This window comes from Sturnus vulgaris, chromosome 5 (assembly GCF_052056855.1).
Source record: "Sturnus vulgaris isolate bStuVul1 chromosome 5, bStuVul1.hap1, whole genome shotgun sequence".
NCBI lineage: Eukaryota > Metazoa > Chordata > Aves > Passeriformes > Sturnidae > Sturnus > Sturnus vulgaris.
This window is the reverse complement of record NC_142247.1, coordinates 68,832,001-68,856,480: the sequence shown is the minus strand read 5'-3', so window position 1 is coordinate 68,856,480 and position 24,480 is coordinate 68,832,001. Positions and strand designations below refer to the sequence as shown.

The 24,480-nt window shown below is 39.3% G+C and overlaps 1 protein-coding gene across 9 annotated transcripts in view; it reads right to left on the bottom strand.

Annotated features, from left to right (window-relative positions):
- Nucleotides 1–21,966, bottom strand: part of USP6NL (USP6 N-terminal like) — a 110,899-nt gene extending 88,933 nt beyond the window's left edge. The window contains exons 1-3 of one of the 9 annotated variants that reach the window (XM_088165929.1): nt 21,858–21,947; nt 20,547–20,682; nt 16,773–16,862 (exon numbers count right to left, since the gene is read on the bottom strand). In XM_088165929.1, coding sequence (XP_088022055.1) covers nt 16,773–16,776 — 4 coding nt within the window. In that variant the 5' untranslated portion in view covers nt 16,777–16,862; nt 20,547–20,682; nt 21,858–21,947. The other 8 variants (XM_088165932.1, XM_088165930.1, XM_014883087.2 and 5 more) reach the window with 8 other exon arrangements.
- Nucleotides 21,967–24,480: the final 2,514 nt, after the last annotated feature.

Here is a 24,480-nt window from a genome sequence, read left to right as displayed (position 1 = left end):
TGACAGGAATTCTCACACACCAGGAGGCACGCTGGAAATCCTGGGAGTATTTCAGGCTTACTCTCACCCACCACCAGAGGCCCAGAGAACTCTTTCAGCAGAGGTATTGTCATTACTTCTGTCAGGTAATTTTAGGCAGACAGATTGCTGGATGTGACCCCACAACATTTTTAATGATATTTGGAAAATGTACAAAGGCCCTTCAGAAGTGCCTTTTATCAAAGCCTCTGCAGAGCTAACCCCCCCCAAAAAAAATCATGAGCAATCATGTTTTATGTGATCACTTTAAATAAATAACTGTCAGGCCTGAAGAGGCTCTGTGAACACTTCAGAAAACGGAATTCCTATGCAGCACTGCACACACAGAGATCAATTTAGGAAGCCAACTATATATTCTGAAAATCATAACATGAAAACAAACCACAGGCCACAGAAAACATTTTCTGGCCTTTAGACCTTCTGTTCCCATTGCTTAAGTGTTAGATGGGGGGGGGGTGGGGAAGAGGTCATCTCTTTCCCTTTTTCCATTTCCAGCTGCTCATCACAAGCATTTCAGATTTTAAGATTCACTGGCGTATTTACCCATGTCCACGTCAGCCTCTTGAATCACACTGAGCACAGGAATGACAAACTATGTCTGTTATGTCAGTCTCATTCACAGCCTGCCCATTAATCGCTGCCAGAAGGAAGAGCAACCCAAAGTTCTATCCTATTTGGTTAGGCAAAACAAAGACAAGCAAAATCTTTCTCCCTGCCAGGCTGATTTCTTCTCCCACTCTGCAAACATTCAAGCACCCATCCAAGAGGAAGCTTGTAGACACACCTTGCAACTGTGACTTATCCCTTCCTGAAAAAGAATTCTTCAAAATGTTACAGACAGAATCCTCAACTTTTCTATATTATGAATTATTTCTAACTCCTGGACCTAAAGTTAACTTCCATGTTTAAGACCAATGACTTTATACCAAGAGAGGTTTGGAGAAGATGCCTTTGGAGAAGAAGCAGACCCTTCCAGAACAACTATAATTTCTGAACATTTAAATAAGATGTAAAATGCAGCGTTGTGCAGTGAGGTCCGTTATTTAACAATCCAGTGCTCAAACCTGCTGTTGGAAAAACTTCCTCCATGATTATCTCACCATGATGCACTTGTTCTTTATTTAGCTGGGTAATCAAACAACTTATCTTCAAGTCAAAGATATAAAACCAAAGGAGTATCATTACTTGTAACTACATTACACTGCAAATTTTCTCTAAAAAACTGACTTCTAAGTTTATGGTGCACAAAACCCAACTACTGCAGAACTACTAAATTTTTGATGGTCCTTATATTAACATATTATGGATAGGAAGAGAAAGGAAGAAAAAAGAGATTAAGGTTGAATAAAATATTTAGTAATAACATCCATTTGGCCTTCCAAAGGAAGAATACACATTGCAGATCCTACAGCTGATTTTTAAATTAACCTGATTATCTCATTGCTACAGAAACATTCTCAAGTCCTTGAACAAGGAGAGGATGGTGGACTGACAAAGATTAACAGCTGGGAAGGGGGAGCAGAAGAAGAAAGAATTGGAAGGTATAACTTGTACCTACTTTTGTGAAAAATTATTTTAAAAGGAAGAAGTTAAGCACTTCAGTCCCTATTCCCAACTGCAAAAAGGAAGCAATTCCTTTTTTTCTAAACTGTCCCTTACTTTGCTGGTACAGGTCCCTGTCCTCCCTTTTAAAGAGACACACAGCAACTTCAGGACTGGAAGTCATTTTCACACACACGTGCCTTCCTCAACATGAAACAGTTTCCAAAGTTGGTATGTACAATAGTTTCCTTCTCTTCTTTATTGTGACATGTAGAAAAAAAACTGAAAAAACTCGCAAAGCCTTAAAATAATTTACGAAAATATAAACAACATTCCATATGCAGTGTAAAAAAAAATCGTGCAAGTCTGAAGCAGGCATGATAAATAAGAAATTTCAATAAATCACTGAAACTTCGAGGAATTGCACAGTAAGCTTAGTCTTTGTCTTTGCTTAAATCAATTTATACACCAAGACAGCAACACTAAACCTGCTTTAGTATAGAGGCAATACCAAAAAGACGTCTAGACATTAAACATAACTGGTTACATTGTATAATTTCATCTGTTACTCATGAGTCAGAATTTTGTTATAGTTCACTCTTATCTTTGACCGATACTGAACCAACTGACACTTCCATACAATCTGTCACTTACAACTGCCACCTCTCAGACCACACATCCTGACGAAACATCCACTGTGGGCAAGGATACACCAGATGGAAGTTCAGAGCAATTCTTACACAGATACACAAGGTGAACCACAGAGAAACCATATAATAAATGTAGTGTAACAATTTGAGTAGATTCTGTTTGAGAAAAGTAGTGCTACATATTCAATGCATAGAACGCAGATCTCTGCCAAGCATTTCCTTTTCAACAGAAAGCTTGCTAAGCAATATGTGCTTGATGACATTCATGGATTTTGCTTTACTTCCTTGACTTCAAAATTGTAGGGAATACAGAAATCATGCACATGTTATCAACCTGATAAAATACATTAGTATTGAAAGGAACAGTTAACCAAGGTGGGATTATATGGATCACTGTGTACAGCCCTTGATCTCTCCCAAGCATAATAAAAAAAATGACCTGCATCCTGATTAGTCAGCTATCATAATTCAGAATAAAAATGCTTCCGTTAACATAATTACAATTAACTGATCTTTGGAAGCAGTTCTTTTTCATGAAGCATACTGCCAGGAGGTAACACATTTACAGCAGCACAAATGATGCTGCAGAAGGATGGCTCAGTGGATATTTGTCAAAGGTATTTGACAGGGGTTGGGGAAGATCAGAATTTAAGTCTGAGGAAGACTTAGTATTTTCTCTTCCACTCTCTTCTTCTAATCTGTAATGTTTATATATTCACAGCATTCTGTCTAGGCTATTAAAAAACCATCAAGAACCCTCGGGGTTTTCCCAGGCAGCATTGCAGCTACCCAAAAAGAGCCTGCTTGTTGTGTCCTCGTTTACAGAAAGATGTACAAGCTACTAACAGAAAAAACCCAACCCACTGCAATGGCTCGAGGCCTTTCATTCATAGGAACAAGAGCCCGGTACACATTTGAGCTGAGATGCAAAGTTACTGTCACTTGTTCTTTTTCCACCTCTGAACTGTCCAGGATTCAGATATTCTGCATATTGATTATTCTCAACATCTCTGCAGAAACCTGTGCAGGTCTGGCTTCATCATCCTCCCCTGTGCTCCCCACGGCCAGAATTATGTCCTTTTCCCTATCTGCTAGACTAAATACATGGTTAAGATGCCAAGCTTTCAGGCCTGACACCCCAGGGAATGGAGAGCCCATAACAAAACGGCCAGGAAGGTCCTCGGCCAGGCCAGTTCTGTCACTAATGCTTCAATGGCAGCAGGATCAAGCCTTAAGTCCTCTAGAATGCAAATAAATACACAAAACACTCCTGGTGACGCTAGTTCTGCAATAAAGCAAAGTCTGACGTTAGAGGCAGGAGAAAAGGATGTACAAAAGAGCAGGGTGCATTTGCTCTTTGGACCCTCCTTCCTAGGCTGTAACACCCAGGTGTGAGTCAGCAGGGCTGTCTGGAACGGGGACTGTAAAAACTCCAGTGTCCATCGCAAGTGAGGGCGCCTGCTCCTAATGACCCATTGGAATGTTTGCTTTAAAAGCTGCAGTTTCAGAAACCACACAACTGCTTCATCATCCCTCCCATCTTAGCGAAGGGGCTCAGAAAATGAAGATGATTTTCCCATCAGGAACCGCTATCTCATATGCAAGATAAAAGTTTTCAAGTATAGATTAAAGGATTAAGGAAATACAAGTTGGGCATCAGGGAAAAGATTCTTTAAGTATCAAATAAAAGGAAGAGTGTATTATAAGAACACTCGCATAGTCCCATCACAAAAACACTTCTTATTCCTTGCAAAAACAATGAATTCAGATAAAGTATACCCAGCAGCTAAGGCAAATACCTTAACTATCCCCAGAAACATTTTGTTTTATGATACAACTCTCTGACTTTTCCTGTCACAACCGGTCTTTAAATTATTATCTCAAAACAATTAGGCATTGAGCTCTAAGACAGGCAATATATCATAATACAAATTACTACTACAGTTGCTTTGAGGTAGGTTATCTATTGTTTTTCACTAATATTTTAAATTAATTTTCCAATCTCTGAACTGAAGGCTACAGTTTTTACTAAGTTCTCAATAATCCATTGTAGTTGGACAAAAATTCTAGAGCTCCAGATTAATAACTAACTGTCCTCATAAATCTCTGAAACTTTAAATTCTTAATCTTCATTATTTTCTACTGATCATTCTTTGAAGCATAAAGAGGCAAAAAGAAGAGAACCTAATGCTCTCAAGAATTCCTATATGAAATTCTGATAGCCTTTCTTGTAAAAATGTTTGTACCAGTGACACAACTCAATTTATTATTCAGGAGCTCATTTTTCAAAAATGACTGCTTTTGGCTATGCATTTTGCAAAGCATCCATAAAAATAAATAAACATCCTCACGGTCTTCTCAATGGTCCTTCAGAGTCAGTAATTGCTAAATCCAATGAAATTTGCATCCACTTAGGAATATTTTTTCTTCATTTCTAGCAAGTCTGCTACCAATTTTAAAGATTGAAATTACAGCTGCAGTTTTTAAAAGAAACTGATGCAGCTATAGGAGCCTTATTTAGAAGGCATCTTCTTGGGAAGAGAAAGCAGCTTGATCTACAGCCTGGAAAAGTAATAATTTCAAGAAAAGCTATTTTTTTTTGAAGTCTGTTTCTCTTTACTCTTTAAGCATACAAGAAAGCTGTTCATTAAATTCAGATGATGGAAAACTTTAATAAATAGTCAATGAAAGCAATTCTACCTATTCCAGGAAAAAAAAAACCCTATAAACTCAAAATAGAAAAACAAATGCTATAACTGGGAAAAAGGAAAGACAGAAAAACACAAGGCCACATTCCACAGACTTTACTGCACACAGAGAAGGAAAACTACACATTGCACAATCCCATCCCTGCTCAGTGCTCTCACTGTCACCCCTCTTGCATAAGTTTTCACTCCCTCAGCTCTTGCTACAACACATTCTGCAAGTGGCTGCAGTGCAGAATTCCTGAGATACAGAGGTACTCCTGTCTTTTGGGTCTGTGTGATTAGGATTGTGTTAAGCAAGCTACAAAACATTATGAAAATGAGTAAGAATAGAATCTAGAAAAGAATAGTTCTTATTATGAATCTTCAAATTCAATTTCTTTCTCCTCACCCTCACACCATGCCCTTCAAAGGCCAAATGGTCACTTTATAAGGCTCATGAAATGGTCAAGAAAGCAACAACAAAGCAAATGGAATTCCACCACTACCCCTGTATTTAAGCAGTCCATTTTAAATTATTTATAAAATAATGTTTGGTGGGGTGTTTTTTTAAACAGGAAGAAGAAAGAGGATGGTAGTACAAGATCTCATCTCACTGAACGCACACACTCCATAGAATTTCTCATTCTTCAGATCAGATGGCAAGTTTTCATGTAACTTTAGCTGCAAATTAATATTTTTCTGAGAAAAAAGCAGTTCCATACTAGAAATCTCAAAAAGAAATCATACATTAATGAAGTTAAAATTACAATAAAAACTATTTAAACTATATTCCCCAATAATATGCAGTATTTTCTGCATTTACAGTATTTCAAATAGAATATGCAGCAATTTTACACTGCCTGGATTTGGGTCATGGCTGTAGTGCTAATCAACAAATTTATCTTAAGCTAAAGGATATCATTAAATGTTCTGTCAAACCAAAGCACACAGAAAGAAGCCACACTAGTCATTAAAGGCTTCTTTTGGCTTTGAAATATTAAACAAAAATCAAAACTATTACTATCTTACATGTGCTAATACTGAAGTCAAAGTACATTCATTAGTTTAATCAGGCATAGACTGATAAAAGTGAATGCATGTACAATTTGAAGAAAGAAAAAAAATACAAACTTTGCTTTTCATTTAAACCCTTGCTTGCTTTCCTTTTGAGGATATGAATGAGACTAATAATCTTGTACCTCCCTGAGGCAAAGAAAAACTAGAAAATTCTATGCACTGCTATTTGTTAGCATGATTACATCCTTCACTGCCTGTACATTTCTACGCTGATATTTAACCCAAGTAATAAAATGCAGCTGTAGAGAGGCACCAGGAAGAACATCAAACTTCTTTAGTCAACTGCAAAATCCACACTACTTTTATTAAGCCCATGTATTTGCAGCCATGGTTTGTGCAGCAAATAGTACACGGTGTGGCTTTTTGTTTCTGCAAGAAAAATCACAACTTTCAAAAGTTTTTGAATACTCTGTAATCGGCTAATTTAACACTAAGGTGGCATCTAATCCCACAAATGCAACCTACCTTAGTGATGATGAAAGAACTATTACAAACACACATTCAAAGGAAGAATAAATTCAACATTTCAAAAGTAGCCAATGGAAATTAATCCAAAGGTCACACAGAGCAGAAGGGAACCACCCTCCTTTAAAAGGAAGTGTGCCAGGGTCTGTTTGCTTCCTGCAGTTGTGTTCTACTGGGAGACACCATTACCTGTTCCCTTTCAGACTTCTGCCTCCTGCTCTCCCTTCAGTGTTCACCCAGAAATGCAGTCTTTCAAAGCAGATTTTAACTAACATGTTTTAAAAATCCAGGCTTAGCACTTGAATGTGACAATCATGTTAACTGTGACTACTTAAGGTTAATGCTGGAGCTATATTTGAGATGTTTTCTGTCTAAGTGGCTGGTTGTGGCCACCTTAATGGTTATCTCTGCTTTGCTTCTGTTCTTATATCTGGATTTATTTAGTGTGCTGTAATGAGCAGGCCCCACTTCCTTCATGTCCAATCCTATTTCCCACAAAACCATATAAATGCTTCCTCTGTTGAAAGAGTTCTCCTATTCTCTCATCAATGAAAAAATGGTGGAACTATTTGGGCATCTGAGATTTCTTTAGTCAGCTTCACCTTAAGACAATCAATTAATCCAAATCAAAAATGTCTTACCTACTTATTGCATGAACAAGAACAGAGAAACCAACTAACACCATCCCAGTTTTGGCAGATGGAAAACTGTAGCATATTTACTGTTCTCTATGTTCTCTGCAGCTGTGAAGAATTCAAAATCATGCCAAGTTTCAGCCAACATCTGCCATGGTCCAGACAAGAAGGGTCATCACTTTACCTAGTATTACATTCAGGCAGTGCAACCCAGCATTTTTAACTCCCACTGGCACTACACCAGTGCTAAAGGAACAGAAGTGCCATCATCCTCCCTTACAGTGGATTTACCCTTGTTAGATTTCACTGAATAACACCCAGGTAACCAGGCCTTGCTACATTATCCTGTAAGTCCACTCAGTACACAGTGTTAAACAAAAACACAAATTGTGTTAGCTCTCCTAAATTGAAGTTCCACTTAATGATTGATTGCATTAAGAAGAGGGGAAAAAAACACTCAAGAGCCTTACATTGAGTTTCACATAAATATTATTTCTTTTAGTTTGTTTTAATGCACAAGGAATAAGTAAATACTGAAATGTCACTAAAAGTGACTCATTAGCCTCTGCCCTAAAAAGAAAACTTTCCTACCACATACTTAGAGCAAAACGTACAAATATTTTTGTCACTGCTTCTGACATAGAAAAGGGGAGTGAGGGGCAGGGAAGCAAGTAAGGAGGAAATAAAAAGCAAAATTGACACTTTTCAATTTGTACCTCATCTTTCTACAGCAACAGACCAAATTTTTTCTCTCCTGTTCTCCAAGACCAACCATGACATCCTTCAAACATTCTTATAGTAATTTGCAACTGGGGAAGAGAGGAAGCTAAAAGCTTGTCTAGTTTCTGCAGCCAGATACAAAATAATATGAGCTGTAACTGCACTGAAGCTCCCAAGGCAAACAGAGTCTGTAGAGCAGCCTGAGCACAAGCATGGCTGTAGCAGAGCATCACTCCAAGAACTCAGAGCTGCAGCCCACAAGTGTCACCTCCAAAGCTGAATTTGGGGCAGTGCAGGAAAGGAAGTTGTGCCATTGTACTGTTTGTACAACTCAGACACAGAAGCATGACAAAATAAAATTCCTTGTATAATGCTGTATAAAATTCTACTACAATAAAAAAAAAGAGAAAGATAAAGCTTTATATTGAATGAAAAAGAACATTCTGGTGAGAGACTTACTTCCCTATGTCCCTAAAATTTCTGGCAAGTGCGATTTGTGCTCAAAAGAGTTCTGAGTAAGGCTTTCAACACTCCACCACAGAATTAGGCAGGTTTTCAAAGAGCTTTTCAAGGTTAAAACAGAAAGACCGCATTCAAGAATACTCTCCTATGGCAAACCAAAGTGCTTTATTAAAACAAAGTGCCCTTTTACACTAGTGATCTGTTAGATTAATGACTGTTCTGGCCAAAAGCACTGAGGTTCTACAGCTTGTTGGTATGCCTTCCATTCTGGAGACCATTATGTTATATAAAATAAAACTGAGGAAAAAAAGGAAGAGAAGAAAGAAAACAACACATCACATCAGCTTCCCAACCAGAAGAACTTGGGAGTTCTGTACAACTTCGTGCTTGCTGCAGAAACTTTGAGCAGGGTAGGTCCAGGTTTACCAATAGTGCTGAAAAAATTCCAGTGCTATCTTGCCAGTTTCCCACGTAATTTTAGGAATCAAATTATCTTACTCATAGGGGAGAGGGTCCTTTGCTATGAGAGCTTAAACAAGCCTTACAATTATTGATTGATAGGATATCATCTAAGTGCAGCTACTTTGTTACCACCAACATCTGCAACCATCTGCATAAACAGTGAAAGGATAACAGGCTGGATAGTTTAAATAAAGGAAAGATCTTAAATTTAAACAAATATGGAGCCAATAATCTCACTGACTTACTTACATAACCCCACTTCTGGCAACAACCCCAAATATTTTCCAACTGTGTTACAAATCAAAGAAGTTGTTTCCTACCAGTAGTCAGGTAAAAGTATGTAAATTTTCTTTTTCTTGAAACACTGTCAATTTAGCTTAAAACAGCCACACATCTTTTATATCAGGTGCATTATTTCTTGAATATGAGCATGAATAACAGCATAAAATGACTGCAGCTCAATTATATTTCGAATCTGTGGTAACTTTACACCACTGATCAGCAGTATTTCACTTTTCCTACACAGTGCTGCATATTATTCAATCATTTGCATGGAAAGTGATAATCAACATGACTCACAACAGGCAAGGAAAGTCCTGTGAACACCTCATTTAACACTGCTGTTGGGAAACTGCTTCTTTAGTCCATTTTTAATCCTTCATCCCATTCAGCTGTTTTGTGAATTCTCTGATTCAACAGGAAATAACCCCACCATTAGGGAGCTTAAAAGTCCTCCTGCAGTAACTGCAACGTTGCTCTGCAACTACACGGTGCCTTACACAGAGAAGGGGGTGCCCACCCAAACACCTACATCTGTAACTGTTGCTTTTCATCTGTATTTTAGTTGTGAATTTCTGCATCCTTCCCCCTTTGGAATGTACTTGAACACCACCCTCAGCTTATCACAGGATGAATAGGATCCTAGAAATATGAATTGCTTACATAGTGGTAGATACTTGATACTCACTCCAGAGAACAAGGTTACAGTGTTCGTGTGCTGCTCACTCCTTCTGCTGCAGGAGCACCAAAGGCCCACGATAAAGGCATCATTGTGCAAAGTTCCATATAAAGGAGCACAGAGAGAGGCCTAAAGACTAAGATTTAAATAAAAAACTATGTAATGGGAGAATATTATCATGCCAAAGGCATGTACTCCTGTGTATGACAATTAGTCAAAATATGTCAGCACTCCTTACTGGCCATCAATCAAAACACTGAGGCAGGCAAATGTTAAAAGATGACTCTCCTTTATTTATAAACACATAAATAAAAGAATTTTAAGTATTTACATATTTTATGTAGGACTATAGTTTTACATTGTAAAGACAAAATAATTACATAAAATATATATCGCAAATAAAGCACGCAATGAATGTTTAAATGTACAGAAATGACTATCATAACCATCTTTCTATCATCCTTCTTGTTTTAGAGACACACACAGCTGGAGTATCATAAAGTAAATAATTTGTAAACAATCCAACCTTAATTTCCAGTACAAACATAGCAGAATAAATGTGAAGTGCAAATGCCTAAAAAAGACACATTTGGGGAACAGTGTGTGTGTGTATACAAAAACACTGGAACTCCAATAACATTAATGATGGCAATTTTCCTGCCACAGCTCCCTGTCAGCTCAAAACTACCAATAGTTTCCTGCCAGGGCCAATATTTTGGTTTACAAACAGAAATGACATCTCTTTAAAAGTAGGTGTCATGTTGCAGTAATTTATTTAGAGAAGCCCCAACAACCTGCCAGGGAAAAGCCCAAATGAAGGAAGATAGATTTAATTTTTCCATAAAGGGAACTTCAATCTGAAAATAAACATAATACCTTTTAAAAATATTCAGTCAATCTATCTGAAATGCATGTAAAGGATTTTACAAATTTAACTTTACTACACATTAATTTAAATTAAAGAGTAAGTACTATACAACACCTCTTTGTTAGCAAAGCCCTATAAAAAGTGACATTACTGAACTCAAACCTACCACCTGCAAACACAACTCCTGGATGTGATGAATACATTTCTGGTAACTGCAACCTCCTGCAAAGATGCAACTTCATTTCAGAATATGGAGATTGAAATCTTACTTTGTTCAAGTAAATACATGACAGAATAAAATTCAAAAACTGTGTATCTGTCTCTTTGATCTAAAAATAAATTTTAAGTGCAAGGGAAGCAACAACTAACCAGCTGTAAATATCCTAAAAAGGGACCAAAAATAAAGGAAGGATTATGAAAACAAATTTAAAAATTAATCTGTTTAAATACAGACAAATTTCAAAAATCTTTCATGCTCTGATTTATTTAAATAACTGTACTATGAGCAAAAAAAATCTGCAAGGTCTGAGAAGCTGCATCATTACGTCAATTGAATAAATAAAAACCAACCTCATAAAATGCAAATATTAAAACAAGTAAGTTTCTACTAGCATGCCTGCATTTCCCCCATGTGATGCATCAGTTTTGTGCAAAGTATTTGGGTTTATATTTTATTGCTACTCATGCACTCTGTATATTCAGAGGAGCAGTTTAATTACAGTATTGGTGAGAAACTGGGTCATCCAAGATCTGATTAGCCCTTAGGAGATGCCTCTCCTTGCTTAGCACAGAGGAAGCCCAAGATTACCACATTCCTGAACAACTTAAGCTACAGTTCCATGCACACTTCCAGCAAGGGAAAAACAGCATTTACCAGAATCTCACCCACAGAACACTGATCCCCACCCCTGCACTGCTCTCCCTGCAGGGCAGAAGAGCAACCATGGATGGAGCTACCTAGGAAAGAGTTTAGGGAGCCCACCCAATTCCAGTCAGCCTCATGAATGCTCCTGTAACAAGGAACAATGAAGGAATTCAGGCAGGCAAAGGACACCGACCCCTTACTGGCATGGGCAAAATTTTAAAGAGATCATGAAATTTTAAGACCCTGAGTTCAGCCTTGGCTCCTGCAGCCCAGACCTTTCTAATGAAACCATTCAAAACTTCCTTGTCAAGACCATATAGGTTTCTGTAACTCATTAATTCTGATCTCTGAATCTGTATTTTGAGTCAGAAAATTATCTCCAGCCCAGCTGCTGACAGACTCACCAAGCACAAGCTGCAATATAAAGAGGACATAGAGCAGCAAGTAGCAGTACCCCAAGAAAACAGATCTGAAAGGTTAAGAAAATACAGAAGAGTAACAGTGAAGTAAGACCGAGTGACAAGTCCCCCCCCCACAAGATTCCAGAGCCACACAACATGTCTTTTTCAGTATAAAAAAGTTTAAAGTGTATTACTACTACTACTGATACAAATTCTCATGTGTCACTACAGTTACAGTGAACTCCCTTGACAGCTTCAACAAAAAAAGAGGAAAAATTAAATAAACACTGATATTATCAATGAAGCAATTTTTAGGGGGTCACTAATATACAGCAGTTTACTATTTAAGTGTCTTGTGGGTTTCCTTCTTTTTCACACAGCTGAGTTTGCATGGGGGTACTATTATTTAACTCTTAAAAAATTTTTACAAACATATCAAGTCTTCAAAGCCACCTTTTGCAAATCTGCATTACAGCTCTTTGTCCCCTGTATCCAAAAATTCTTTTTTATGCTGAGCTTCAGTTTTTCATAGATAATTACTATTTCAAGTTTCAGGAGACAACCCAGGAGACACAGTAGCTTCTTCTCTGTTTCTCAAGTCACAGTATTCATAAAGATCAGAAGCTAACTGTGCTGTGAAATCCCAACAATTGTGAAAACACTTCACTAACTGTAGCTTCAAACTTGGATTTCATGAGTAGGCATTCAAAGTTCATCACTCAAAAGTAAAACAAACACCTAGCATGTAACATAATCTGACATCCTTTAATTATTCATTATTATATATTGTAAAAGTATTTTAGTTTACTTGTAAGCTTTCCTTCCCCAGCATGCAGTTGTCTCAGTGAATCAGAACCTAGACTTTTTCCTTTCTTTCATTCAGCTCACTGCAAAGAAGCAATGACTACAAAGCCTCTTCCACCAAATCATTCAGCTTTAGAATTATTTGCAACACTTCACCCACAATACATAAAATGTACAGCCACCTACACTTCAGGTAAAACAAACAACGAGTCTGACTCCCAGTATTTATTGTATGAACATTTTGACTTGGTCCTCAGTTCACTACAGATTCATTCTGACACACCAGGAGGGGACATTAGGGGTAAGGGGGGAAATGAGCCAGCCTTTACTCACAAACTTTTCTTAGCACAGGGAGCTCTACAGATGCCTGAAGCACTTTCCTCAGCTGCAAGCACAGAACTAATGTGTGGGACAGTTTGGGTTGGAAGGGACCTTAAGAACATCCAGTACCAATCCCCCTGCCATGGACAGGGACACCTCCCACTAGAGCAGGCTGCACCAAGCCCCAGCCAACCTGGCCTAGAGGGACTCACTACAGCACTGCATCTTCATCTGTTATGGCTGACCTTAAGATTTGTTTTAATTCCCAAGTTCATTGTTCATGAACAAGGAAACTGACAGCCAAAATTATTTCTTTACATACACTACAAGAACACAGAAAGAAAGAAAGAAAATCTATGTTTTTAGAAATCCCAAAACCACAAGGTTCCTCAGTGAACACAGGCTATAAAGCCAGAGCTGTAATGAGAGGTCAAGGTATGTAACCAACCATCAAACAGAAGCAGCCTTTAATCACACCATTGTGGGCTTGATTTGAACTGAGGAGGCAAAAACTGCCCCAATCATTACCAGGCCACACCAACCATTTGCAGAATGTAAGATTACATTGCACAGCATCTCTCAAAATGTGTTCTCTCACACAAAATGTGTTCCTGCCCTCAGTCGAACAGAAAGAAAACCTGAATTGATGGGAGTGAAGCACAAAGAAGCAGGTGACCTTCCCAACTGCAGGCAGCATTAAGTTTTTAGTGTGTTAGAAATAAAACTAAAAGCAGAAAGACATATTCTGTATTATAAGCTGACACAGCATCTTATACATTTAAGGGGAAAAAAATGAAGATGTCAGCAGCTTGCTGGAATACTGTGCACTAATCTTAAATTTCATTGCAGCAGCTCAAATAATTTCAGTGTATTGACCTTTCCTCAAAGGAGAAAAGCATAGGAAAATCCCCAAAAATAAAGAGCAGAGTTTATAATATTAAGAATTTAAGTTTATAATATTAAGAATTTATCATGACACTACACATTTTCTGGCCACTAAAAATCTAGATAAAATGTAGATTAAACCAACCCTTTCTGTGGTGGGACATTCTAGGCAGGTTGCATCCACCAGGATTTCTCAGAAAAGTTATATTTAAATACAAAAGGAATCAACAATCAACTCTACTTAGCTACACTTGATACTACTACAAACCCTTTAAGGATATGACCTCAGTGTCCTATAAGGCATACAATGGAAAAGCACAATTCCAAATACAAATCTGTCTTACCCCTATTTATGAAAACAGACATTTACTAGGCTATTCCACACAGATAAAAGCCTTAACAGGGACTGCCTGAGTTTTAACGGATTTTTTTGTATTGTCCAACAACAAATTACCACCATGAATGAATGGTGAACTTGGAAATTCTATCAATGCTCTTCCCCAACATAGGGGAAGATCCAGTGCAACAGAATCCAAAGCATGCACTTACACACCTGGTCAGTATTAAAAAAGCTGAAGTTAAAAAGAAACAAAAAAAGTAGTTCTCTCATTCACCTTCAAAAAAATTAACCGATCATTGGCTTAAAAATAAGCATGTGTGTGCTTCATAAGTACCAGGATATTAACAGATTTACTTCTAGAAAGTATTTAAATAAAATAATAAGCTTTATGTAACAAATTTTATATGGTAAACAACAAATATTGTATGGTAAAAATGACTTGAGCTAGTAAATAAAGTTGACAAAAAACCCAAATAGATATTATCTGCCTGTGAAGAAATTTAGGACAGATATTAGAAAAAGGATTTTATCATTTTAGGACTTAGAAAGCATCTAACACAGCCCTTCACAAAGAGCAATGGAAATATGTATTGAATCAAGTACATCACAAGAAAATAACAAGTAGGAATCAATCATGTAGCCTGCACAAAGCAGCATTCTGGAGTTTTAGTGGCCTTCTGAAGGCTGAGATTACCTCACTTTAGATAGATGCTTTGTTAGAATGACACAATTTAGGAATACTAGACTCCCACCATTTTTAATACATCCAGCTATTTTAAGTGCCCACAGATTTTGTGAATAAGCACACGTATACAGAATTATGCAAATAAATGCAGCTTCACAAGACATGACACCTTATTGACTGAAATATTTAGGAAAGAGGAGCATAAAAACTAAGGACTGTGCTTATAGTTCAAGTTTCTCTGAAGTAAACTATAAACTAAGAAATTCAACATCAGCCAAATATAAGACATCTAATTTTCTCTGCATCATATTTTTCAAGAGTGGCATTTTGTGTTGTGCCCTTGAAGCCCATGACAGCACAGGCTTAAGCATCCACTCTACCACAAGAATGCAGCGTCCACCATTGAAGAACACGGTTACTGACCATCACAAAAAGTACTGCCAAAATGTTGTCTTGCATTTGAATAAGGGTCTTCATTCTTCCTAATGAACAGCTGAACCTTCCAGTCTGGAATCAGCTCAAAATCTGACCAAAACCAAGGCTGTTTTGCTTTAGCACTGTCTGTATGTGCTGTACCCAAACCAATATCATCACAGCAGCACCCTGGAAGTCACACTTTACACAGCAGCTATGAGTCAGTTATTTGTTATGTATGGGACTGCTCATGGAAAGCTCTATAAAATAAATGAAGAGTCACATAACACTGTTTGACAAATCAGAGTATCCGGGTACTTGTGTAACTGCCTGGAAAATTGTCCTCTACACAATACAGCAAATACTTTAAACACCAGAAAGTAAACAAGTGAGAACAGCAATATGAAAGAAAATAGAACTATTTTAGTTTCTATACAGATTTATTTCTATCTCCACCGGCATGAACTCTATAGTCCAGCAATTCTTTCAGGCCGTTTCTTGGTATAATTTTTCTTCTGCTGCATTTAGCAACATTTCCTTCATCATTCTTTTTTATTTCCACATGTCAAAAGCAATCATTTTTCATTTAGTTTGACATGAAATTTAACCAACAATTTTCTTTACTCACTTCCTCCCAGAAACTCAAATAGTCTTATTTTACTAACAAAGGATATAATTATCCTATGAACAAGATGCTTTTCCTTCAGCACGTTCAGTACAGTTGTGTTGAAGCTGACCTACATCACAAATACAGTTTCTGTGCAAATAAAGTTTTATCTTTATTTCTACATGAGGCAAGGCCAAGCAACATTGCTGACAAAAGTTGCATGAAGAAGTCTCACATCTGCAAAATTTACGAGACCTTTAAATACTCAAAAGAGTTCACTAAAAAGAGGTTATCTTACTCATCAGATATGACCTAAACCAAAACTTCCGGTGTCTTTCATCTGGTTTTTTTTCCACCATAACAGATATTAAGTCACAGTTTTCTATGGCTCACATCATTCTAATACATGCCAGAATTCCTTTGGGATCAACCCTCTATACTGGATTTTGAGTAATGTATTTATTTTTTCCTATAAAATGAAGTCCATTCATTTTAAGCTGGATTTTTACCAGTTATTTGAATTCACTAGGCAGACACAAATTTTGGAATTCTTAGCAAACCCAAGGCATTTTCCCCTCATAGTTACATGTTTTATTTACACTGAATAAAACAAACATCATCTTGTTACAGAACTCAACTTCTTGAAAATGAAACCAGACTACAGAGAAGTCTTACAGAGCACACATTGATCAAAAATTTGCAGATTAAAAATGGCATCTTCCAAATCCCAGCTTTATTTGGTTATTTTTACAGGACTGAAGACACAACACTCAGTATGAATATTTTTGAGGAAAAACCACCTCCCAAAACCTACTACAGAAGTACAGTTCTTCTAGACTACAAACCAAGGCTTTCTTTTTTTCTGAAAGAAAGAAATGTACTTACTCATGACTGGAAACTTCTTTGTATATAATCCAAGACAGGTCTTGAAGCAAGGTATGTTGTTGGAGAAGGTTTCTCAGAGGTATACATGTCCTGAAGGTGAGAGGAAAAAAAACATACAAGTAATTTTTTCAACTTCAAATCACTAGAGTATATATTTACATATAAACTGTCTTTCCTACTCTCTTTTCATCCTCTTTGTTAAAAAAAAGGAACACAAAGATGTGTTTGTTATGACTGGGGAGCTTTACTGCTTTATGCTTATATTTAGCAGTTTATTGACTCAAAACGTGCACCTTCTACTAGCAATCAAATTAAAACTTGAGTGTATGCTAAAAAAATAAGTGCTACAAAATGTAATGTTTGTTATCACTTGGGAGCAGTTAAAAAGTACACGACTACAACATGGATATAAGTAACTGAAAATTCCAAAGTAGTATTTTCCTTCAGCAACCTCAGCTGGCAAAACAATGCAAAATTCCACTTTTTGAAACACAAGAAATGCAATTAAGATTACTAAACACGCACAGGTTGGCACTGACATCCAACATTTCTTTCTCAGAAACAAAACCTGAAAAAGTTACCATTTCTAGCAACTATAAACCAACAGATTCATCAATTCCTCATTGATTTCAAAAAAAGATACCCAAGTAGGGCAGATATGGATTCACTAACAATAAGCCTGGCCCTCCCTGAAGCCAAATATAGAGGTCTTAATCTCCAACAATGACAGCACAGCAAGTACATTTTGAAAAAATTATTATATAATCTCCCTCCTGCTGCTAAATGCAAGTTTATACAAGTCTGATAGAACAGTTAAATGAAAGAAACTTCACCTCACAGCTGAGATGAAAACAAGAAATTCAACATATCTACTAAGCTATACAGAATTTTCTTCTAATACCTGCAAAACGGAGACTATCTGTAAATTAAGGAATATTATGTGACGTATTTCCTATTTTCAAGATCAATTAGAACCTGCTGAACCTCACCACCTGTGCTAATCCAGCCAGATATCTTGTGCTGACTCAGATTTCAAATCTCAACTCTTCTGATCTCGTCGTGCTCAAAAAAAAGTAAAATGCAAAAAGCCATAAGAAGAGATGTAACTTTTCCTAAAATATGACTTCACATAACATTTACAGATCTACAGCACATGTACATGGCAAAGTAATACAGGAACTACCACAAGACATCACAAAAAGGTTCCTTTATCAACTGCTAAAACAATTTTTAAAAAAAAGAAAAAAAAAAAGCCACACACACCATGAAAAAAAGAAACCCAGCTGGCAAAAGGAAGCCCTTGGTAAAGCTGCAGACTGAAAATTACAACCAACTCTTTTGCACTGAAAAAGTAACACATAGAAGAGACTCAGCAAGGACATAAAGCAGCTGAAAAAATCCACACACAAATATTCTAAATAAGCAGAGATGAACACAAATCCATGAGATGCTACAATCAGTGAAGAACAGTTTGAACTGAAGGCTCTGTCAACTTTCCATGAATGTCTGCTAAATTAAATATTTAAAACACACACAGATCAATCAAAAATGAAGTGTCTGTTAAAACATAATATTAGAACTGCAGCTTTGTCAGTTTCCTCTTGATTATTGGTGTCAAAGCTTGCAAATATAACTTCCATGACATTTAATTATTTACTGGGCTATTAACACCTATTATGTTAAGAACATCAAATGGATCAGACAGCCCTCAAAACAGTCCAAAGCACTTTGACCAGTTTCACACTACTTTTGGGCCCAAATTCTTCTTGAATCTTATGCATAATCAACTGGAAGACCAGATAGTCTCATTCAACTTGGTTTTCCAAAGGCATTATCTCACCTTAGTTTTGTAAATACGAACTAACAATACTTTGCCTCTGAGACATCACGTTACATGACATTTTATTGTGTCTATGTACAGGAAAAGGCTGTTCATTAGGAAAAAACAAAACAGCAGCTCTGAAAACCACTTAAGGCTAATAATAGCTTAATTATGCACCCTCATCGCTTATAAAAGCCTTGTCACGTATCACTGAGGAAATGAGATGGGGACGATACAGAAGCTCTGTTCTACCTAAACGTGTGAAAAGTGAATGCTCCAGTGCACCAGAGCAATCTGACCTCCGACTCCCAGCCATAAAGTGCTACTCCTCTATTGCCTTCAGTGTCTAAATATTTTCTTTAGCTATTGCTAGCATCAGTTTTGGAGGCAATGCAGACTTCTGGTAAATTCAGTTGTTGTTCTCTGTAATAACACTATGCATGTGTTTTATATCATTTCTCTTGTAAATAACATTTTTTAAAAAGGAAAGTTTTGTTCTTTCATCTGCAATTTTGAGTATAGCAATAGCAAGCAATATTGAAAGTCAACAAACAGCAGAGAGTCCCTGCTTTCTACTGCATTGCAATAGCAGCACCTTTTCCTAGGAATGTGTGTTAGAAACTGGACTGTTTTCACTTTGCTTTCTCAGCCAACCCAGTTTACTTTGATGCTTGCAGAGTTCTCTCCTATACAGAAATACTATCAACTACTACGAAACAGAAAGGAATCTATTACTTGTTCAGTGTCTTTCTGAAAGACACCACCTTGGAAAAACTTCTAATTCAAAACAGTGCCTGACGCTCTTTCTGCTTTTCCTTGCAATCAACAAGGCTATAATAAAAATAAAATTTAAAAAGCCACCCACTCACAAACACCTTTGATCTTTGTCTTTTCCTGAAGAGGTAACCCTTGTATTCCAACCCATGCTTCCTTAGTGACACACATCTACTCACTCTTGGGAGTATCACCTCCAGTAGCTGTGAAACTACTGGCATTTTAGCTGAGATTTGAAAGGAATACCTGCAGTGAGTGAAGCTCTTTGCAACTTCAAATTCACACACACTCATAATACATTCAATTACCTGTTTCCATAGCTGGTTCCAGGTCTCTTTTTTACCCAATACTCTGTTTCAGGATAATTAGCAGGAGCCAGATTGCAAGCAAATTACAGCATATTGTACTTCTACGCAGTATGACTCTACCCAGAGAAGAGATTTTTCCTTTAAGTTGGCAATTAAAGATTCAGGTCTAACCTGTGTGTGTGTCGCTGTAGTATCTGTTTAACTTAGATATTAAGGAGTTAACATTAAGAATTTATAGCCCCAGTTCCCAAGAACCAGGAATCACAGGAGCAGCATGCAAATATACTGCTTACACACACAAAGACACAAGAGTCTAAAGAGAGCCTGCCATACACTAATCAGTATTTTAGTGTCATTTACCATTTTCTTTAAACCAAATTTTATGGCCCCTCACAGAAAACAGACAGACTTCAGAAGCACTATGTTTTAGAGTTGCACAGATAGCTGGATGGCAAAACATTAAGTCTGAAATTGGTGGTTTCTGTGTTGTATAATCAGAGGGCAGAGGAACAGCTGGTTAAAAGGCAGTTCTACTAAATACTTATTTTATACTGCATCTCAGTTGAATTAACTTAAAAGTTATAATCAGAAACAACAAAAGTTAAAAAGGACCAAAACTAAGTCACTTCAGAGCACAGTTATTAAAAAGAACACAACAAAAATGCCTAATATAGCACCAAGCGTCTGAGCACCCCAGCTCAGTAAACTGCCCAAGACAGCACAAATGCACAATTCACAACAAAGTGAAATTGCTAGTGTTTCAGAACCTACACAGAAACACTGACTAGCCACAGATGAGGAAGCACATGGAGGTACAAATGAAACAAGCCAAACGACACACCCTCCTTTGTTCATAGCAGGAATATTTACACTACAAAGCGTTGAGGCAAATCGCCTTTAGTTTCAGGCACTGCTGATTGGCCGCTGCGTTTAATACACACACGCCTGGTAGAGTTGGAGTTTCGACTGTCACACAGCAGCTCTAGATTGCAGGGCACGCAGCAAGCTAGAAAACCATAGAAAACAATTATTTAATATAATTATCCTAACTGAAATGATCCTCCACAAGATACATTTGTTGTGAACAGGGCAGATGTGGATTTGTTTTCACTCCCCTGTAACTCAGGGAAAGCTGAAAAGCAGCTCCCCTCATAGCCAGCTTTGAGTGCAGCTGCCTCCTCCAAGCAGCAAATGGCACAAAGAAAGTTATTCTCGAGAACATGCGGGTGAACAACTGGTACAGGAGTTTGGAGACAGTGGCTTTTAAGCCACCACTTGACTCTCGTTCAGCGGCTTGGGTGGTTTTCTACAGGCAGCCATGCACGCCACAGAAAGAACCTGAAACACCTGATAATAATTGGCTCTTTGCTGGCAGTCCCAGCGGAGACTGAGGGCTGGGACAGAGGGCGTCCCCCAGGCTGCGCTCAGCCCTGGGTCTCCATGGCACTCTCCCAGCCCACCGCTGCCAGCCTGGCACTTTCCACCACATACCTTAAGCATTACAAAAAGCAGAGGAGAGAGCAGGTACAGAGAGAGCGGCGGTGCCAGAAAGTCACATTAAAGGGTTCAGCCATCGAAATCCTCCCTACTCCCGACTAGGGCGGCACTGTCGCCTCCCACATGGCCAGGAAAGGGGGGCCTCAAGGAGGCCCCAGGTATCCGACCTACAGCCGTGACTCCCCCAAGCACACACCCACACACAGGCCCCCAGCCCTGCTCTGGCTGCGGCTCCTGACGCCGCCACACCTCACTACAACCTTACAAGGAGACCAGGAGCATCTCCACAGGGCTCCCCCCGGGCTTCCCCTGGGCTCCCCCAGCACTCCCGGCTCCGCCGCGTCCCGCAGCCCCCGCAGCCCCCCACGCGCCGCCCCGTTCCCAGCAGAAAGAGCAGGGAACACACACACCCATCCGCTGGGAATGGAACAGTCCGAGCACCCCAGTACCCTGCGGGAACCGGCCCCCGCCACTTCCACCTCCCCGGCCCCGCGGGGGGTGCGCGCCCCCCGCGGGGGAGGATGGTAGCGCCCGTCCCTCAGCCGGGAGGAACCCGCCCGCTTCAATGGAGGGTCCTGCACGGCACCTCTACACACACACACGCGCCCCCCCCGCAATGGACGGGTCCAGTTGGCCACCCGGTGGCCGCACAATGGCCGCAGCAGAGTCCCGGCTTGTCCCTACCTTTGGTCGGCTTCCTCCTCTTCCCGGGGCCTCCCTCCGCCGCCTTCCTCAGCGGCGCGTCCCTGCTCCCTGCCCCGGGACCGGCGGCCTCCGACCAGGAAGTGCCCCGATGTGACACCGCCGCTATGGAAACCCTCCCCGCCCCCGTCCCTCCCACAGGGCTGACCCGGCGCGGCCGCCATCTTGGGCTCGGGACGAGGCGCCGGCCCGGGGCGGCGATGGGCTGTGGGGAGAAAGGGGGGGAAACACAAAACAGGCCTGGTGCCCTCAGAAACTCCTTGGCTGTGCTGTAGGAGCCATCAAGGGCCTCAGTATGGGCACCCATTCTCCTGAGTCCAGTTCTGGGCTCCTTAGCATGTCACCAAAAACATCGGGATGAATCAAACTCCCAAACTCTTGATTTTATTTTATTGAGGAGTAGGCATTACTTTATTCTCAGGTGGAGTGCATAGCAGGTAACTCCAGCCACACGCACTCCATTTCCAAAACTTCACTCGCACATTTCTAAATTGCATATTTCTCTTCATCAATTACTGTTCTATTAGATATTGATTCCTTGCTTCTCGTGCTAATTAGTCCACATTTTTCAGCCTTTTTATCAGTTTTTCCCCAACAGAGTTTACAGTGCTTAGGCTGTAATGTTTTTGTTAGTCTCTTCTGGTTACTCCAGTATGTTCTTGGAGGGCCATAAATTTTGGATTCTTGGTGTCCAGCTTTCCTTTTTTCACTGAAGCTTATCAGGGTTAGTTTAGCAAAACTGAAAGTTTCAGTGATCTAAGAATAAGTCTGTCAAAATAAACTTTGCAACATGCTGGCTAAAGTGGAAAATTACACTGCTTAAGACTAATAGACTGCTTTTGATTAATTAAAACAATTACTTTAAAAAAATAGGAAAGTGATATAATTTCCAACTTCCTTTGGAAGTGATTTCAATTATTTCTTTTAAGATTATTTCCACTTATATAATTGAATATTTGGCAAGACTTATTGCAACCAGCGGTGCAGCACTGGATGGTAATGAAGCCAAACTGGGATCCCTGACCTCTCAGCCTCTGGAGGCAACTCTTGTCGAGTGTGAGGTACTTTGCATGGAAGACTTTTCAGTGCACCAAGACAAGTGGAACACTTGGAAGGTACCTGGTGCCTGAGAGAATTGGCTGTGCTGGAGATAATCTTTTCAGATAAGGAGCAATTCCCTAATAATCCAGACAGCATCCAGTGTACACAAAACATGTGGTCATGTGCTATGTCACTGGCATGGAAGGAGGAAGAAGAAGAAGTGGGCATTCTGGTTTGGCAGACTCCAGACACATGAAAAAAATATCTCCACCCCATTATGAGCCTATATCTCATCCATGGAAAGACTGGCAGAGGATTTCTGGAATTCAAGAGAGGAAATTAAAGAGGGCCACTAGAAACTTTTAGAGGCGCTTAAAGAGGAAATTTTCCATGCCCTACCAGTACAGACCAGAGTCTGTGCTATTAGGAGCAGGCATTCCCCTGCTTGAGAGAGAGGGGACACTCCACGAGGTAACCTGTGGTTTTACCTGCATGGAGAAGACATGAAGAGCTGGGACAGAAACCCACCTCTGCCCTAGCAGCACGGATATGTGAGTTTAGAGGAAGAATGACTACCACAGGAAGCTCTTAGAGGATAAATGCCACTCCAGTTTCCCGTGGGCAGGCTCCTAGGCACACTAAGAGGTATGATGTTATGTCCAAACCTCTCCAGGCCAGGAGGGACAGGGATCACTCATGCAGCCAGCAGATCAGGTACAGCTCCCACTCCTCCATGTACAACACATAGTTGTTGTGTAAGATCAGGAACCTGGAAAACAAGCAGGATTTAGAAATTGAGATGGATAGAACACAGCTTCACATCATAGAATGGAAGTGGAGAACCTCTCCTGTTTCTCCTGGAGTAGGGGCCATCCCTGTCCTGGGGGAGGACAGATGATGACCTCAAAGTCTCTCCGTGCTCCCCAAAGCAAGAGAGAAGCTGCCCAAATTCTTCCCAGCAGCACAGTTCCCAGCCATGCCCTTTCCCTCTGCTCTGAATTCCATCCATGCCCTAGCCAAGGAAAGTAGAGGAAGAGAAAACATTTAATTGTTTCTTCTTTCTGAAATAAAAGTTATTTTTGGGACCTTTGGGACAATGCAGCAGGAGAACATCATGACTTGAACATGAAGGGCCTGGGCACAACTCCAGGGCTACACCTAAAGCCAAATGAGAGGAGGAAGGTCCCTGGTGTCTGTGGGGAACAGAAAGCTCCAAGGGGTACCAGGAGTTCTGAGGTGGCATCCCACAAGCTGGATAAGGCACCCACTTAGTGCCACATGCCTCTGAGTAACAACTCCAGGCCCTAGAGCTGTACAAAAGGTGCAGAACGATGGATCAACATTATAACCAGGAGTAAATTTGCAATATGAGTAATAAATTAATCTCATTTTCATTTATTGAACACAAATCAGATAGAACTCAGCACAATTTACAGCAGATCCAGAGTGATTAAATCCTTTATCAATCTCTTCAGGAAAACTACAAGCTTTTTTTTTAATAGATCAAAGTGGCCCTGCCCCTTCTTTATTCCCAAAAAAGCTGCTCCAAAACTTCAATATTTTA